Source organism: Opisthorchis viverrini (assembly GCF_000715545.1).
Source record: "Opisthorchis viverrini unplaced genomic scaffold opera_v5_21, whole genome shotgun sequence".
NCBI classification, from domain to species: domain Eukaryota; kingdom Metazoa; phylum Platyhelminthes; class Trematoda; order Opisthorchiida; family Opisthorchiidae; genus Opisthorchis; species Opisthorchis viverrini.
In genome coordinates this window covers 1569954-1572760 of record NW_008751677.1, presented here as the reverse complement: position 1 = coordinate 1572760, position 2807 = coordinate 1569954, and the positions used below count along the sequence as shown (strand labels likewise).

Below are 2807 nucleotides of genomic sequence, written 5' to 3'. Positions count from 1 at the left end.
TCAACTGCGCACTGATGATGTCTCCTCGTATGGTGACGAAACGTTTGCAAGCCAATTGCCAAGCTCGGCGAACAGATCAACAGCCACCTGATCAACAACCAAAAAACGCTTGGTTTTGATGACAGCTGCACGATGTGGTATGTGTTAGTCCATTAGTGCTCCCGTACTGAGAATCATACACATTTGAAAGCAACTATCGTGTCTGCCAACCATTACATTGGATGCCCATCTCACGTAGACACATCCCTTCGTTTTAGTTTTAGGTTCCGGGAAACCCTACACGCTCAAAAAGTACCGTTTGGGAGAACATAGTTCCAGATTAAACAATGGGTGATTAGTGTGTAGCACAGTCTGTTGAATAAAATCGTAAAACAGATTCAGGTAGGTCGCTTGGTAATGCCCAAATGCATCCCCATTCATTGTGCTTACGTCACACCATTGTGTGCCAGATTGGATGATTCTTATCTGAGTATATGAGTGCAAACTCAGTTCAACCGTTGTATTCTTGGTGTGTGGGACCCTAAATTTTCATGCCCATAAACATCACTGTTTACCATTCTTAGCCTAAAATCAAGCAAGTCTATCCGTGTTCTTCGGTTTACAACATATACCCATTGTCTCAACAACTTCATACAGGAGAGTATCGGAGTATGGTGAACTGGAACAAGTCATCAATTCCGATGACCTCGTAGGAATGCGGTTGTAGGGTTTGGCGATACGCGCCAGTTTCGTACCTACAACATGCACTTGCTTGCAATTTATACCTTTCGCAATGGATAAATTAGTCGGCTCTGTAAGTGGATTATGCACCTATGAACACCTGCGTATATTTCGTACTTAATGGCTGGACACAAGCTAAATTGGTTTCGAAATACCGAAAAGTTAGAAACAAAACCAACTGAAATCGGGAGTATGGGTTTTTTCCTTCATTCTGAAATAAATGAAGATGCACAGTGCTAGGTGTGCTTAAGTAGTACCGTGTAAGTTGGAAAATCAACATATAAACCACCTATGACATATTTTGATGTCACTGGCATCCACTGCTAAATCATGCATTGTTCATGAGTGGATTCGTGGATCCGCTTTCATATCATGTACGGCAGTGAAGCCTCGGTGTTGAACACTGATGTCATACTGTCGATGAGGATGATGCTGGTGAGTAATCTACGCGCATTCCCGGATTTCTGGGTCTCTTACATTTCTTTAGCTTTCCTACTCCATCAGACTACACATTCAGCACGCACGCTCACCTTCACTTGACGCCTTGATAGTTCGTCCGATCAAAATATGTTCAGGACCTGCGGGGATATTCCTCCAAGCACTGCCACTCTTCGGTCTGATGTCCAGTGCTTGAATGAGCCTGATAGGCAACACCACCCAGTACTGTGCAAGGAGGTGGAGATCCCATCGCAGTATTAATGCATGTCTGACGGGGAGCAGTTGGAAACGAATCCAGAAAACAACTCTGGTAAGATTGGCTCCAAAAAACGAAGGGAGAAGGGACTCCTGACGAGTGCGTGGTCGGAATCCACAAATGTGTTCCAAGACGAGCGGCAGTCGGCTATAGATCAGCGTCATCGGTAACTGGTGGCAATGTGATCGATATGACTTCGTAGCCGGCACGCTGTTGGAGGACACCATGAGGCTAGATGACTTCGGCTATCTCGGGAGTTAGTACTGTATAGAAACAGCCTGCAGTCTGCATACAGCTGAAGCAATCGCGCACTATTATTCGCACGTGCCGAATCCAATCGATTTCGACCTCCTGATTGATCCCCAGATGCGCTAAGGCTTGCATCTAGGTCTCCGGCAACCCCGACACTTGAACTTTCAGGTCGCTGCAACAGGGCATTCAGGGCGCTATAAAATTTGCCTTTGATGATGTCAGAGCTACAGTCAGTTGGGGTGTAAGTAGACACCGAAAAGGCAGCAAGAAAGTTCCCGCTTATGAGACTACTTCTCGTCAGACGAACCGCAGAGGCGAACACCAACAGGTATTGTCAAGCAAAAATCCTTCCGCCCAGTGACTTAAGACGATACCAACCCCTGCACATCCTGCTATAGCAGCGTGTGGGTCGCCAGGGCTGCGCGGCCGGAAGCGAGTGGAGAACAATGGGGCAGCTAGCTCAACCACTGTGCTTGCACCTTGAATGCTTGCTTCTGAGACACAACACATATCGATGCCAAGGGAGTTCGTATGATCTAATGTTCCAAGCAGACTCAGACAATGCATCGAAGATATCAATAAGCAAACCCTAGAAGTCTTTTGACGTCCTCAGCGAGCAGCTGCCAGGTTTCTGACTGGTATAAGTTAGAGCAGGTCGGAGCCAGATTGGCCTTCACGGATCTGCCTCTCTTTTAGTGCATCTTCGACGTAACAGCTACCAGAATGATGCCACGGTGGTTTTCAAACAGCGTCCGCGTACCTTTTTGAAAACAGGAGTAACTGTCATCACGCACATTCTTCAGACACTTTTCATTCCACATCACCCGGATGAGGCTTGCTAGATAGGTCATCAGGGTTTCGCTGCCTTCTTCGAAGAGGGCTGGATAAAGACCGGCCGGTTCAATTTTCCGAGTAAAATATTTTCAGAAGTGCACAGGTACCTAAACTTTTCTGTGAAACTCGTGTTATGCAGGAAACAACAGGGTGAATTCCGGGGATACGGGCACTAATCAGATAAGTAGGTCGGCGGAGTTAAAAACTCCACCAAGACGACGAAAGGTACAGGATCAGGACCGTACACCTTATCAGCAGCCGCTCTGTCATGGTTTGTACAACTTATCCTGATTAACAAGAGTGGTCT

At 46.6% G+C, this 2807-nt stretch overlaps 1 protein-coding gene across 1 annotated transcript in view; it reads left to right on the top strand.

The window, feature by feature from the left end:
* Positions 1-17: 17 nt before the first annotated feature.
* Positions 18-2807, top strand: part of T265_01897 (hypothetical protein) — a gene marked incomplete at both ends in the record, with an annotated part of 10966 nt that continues 8176 nt past the window's right edge. Inside the window, one exon of the mRNA XM_009166023.1 lies at positions 18-112. Within this exon, the coding sequence (XP_009164287.1) occupies positions 18-112 (95 nt within the window). The remainder of the gene's footprint in view (positions 113-2807) is intronic.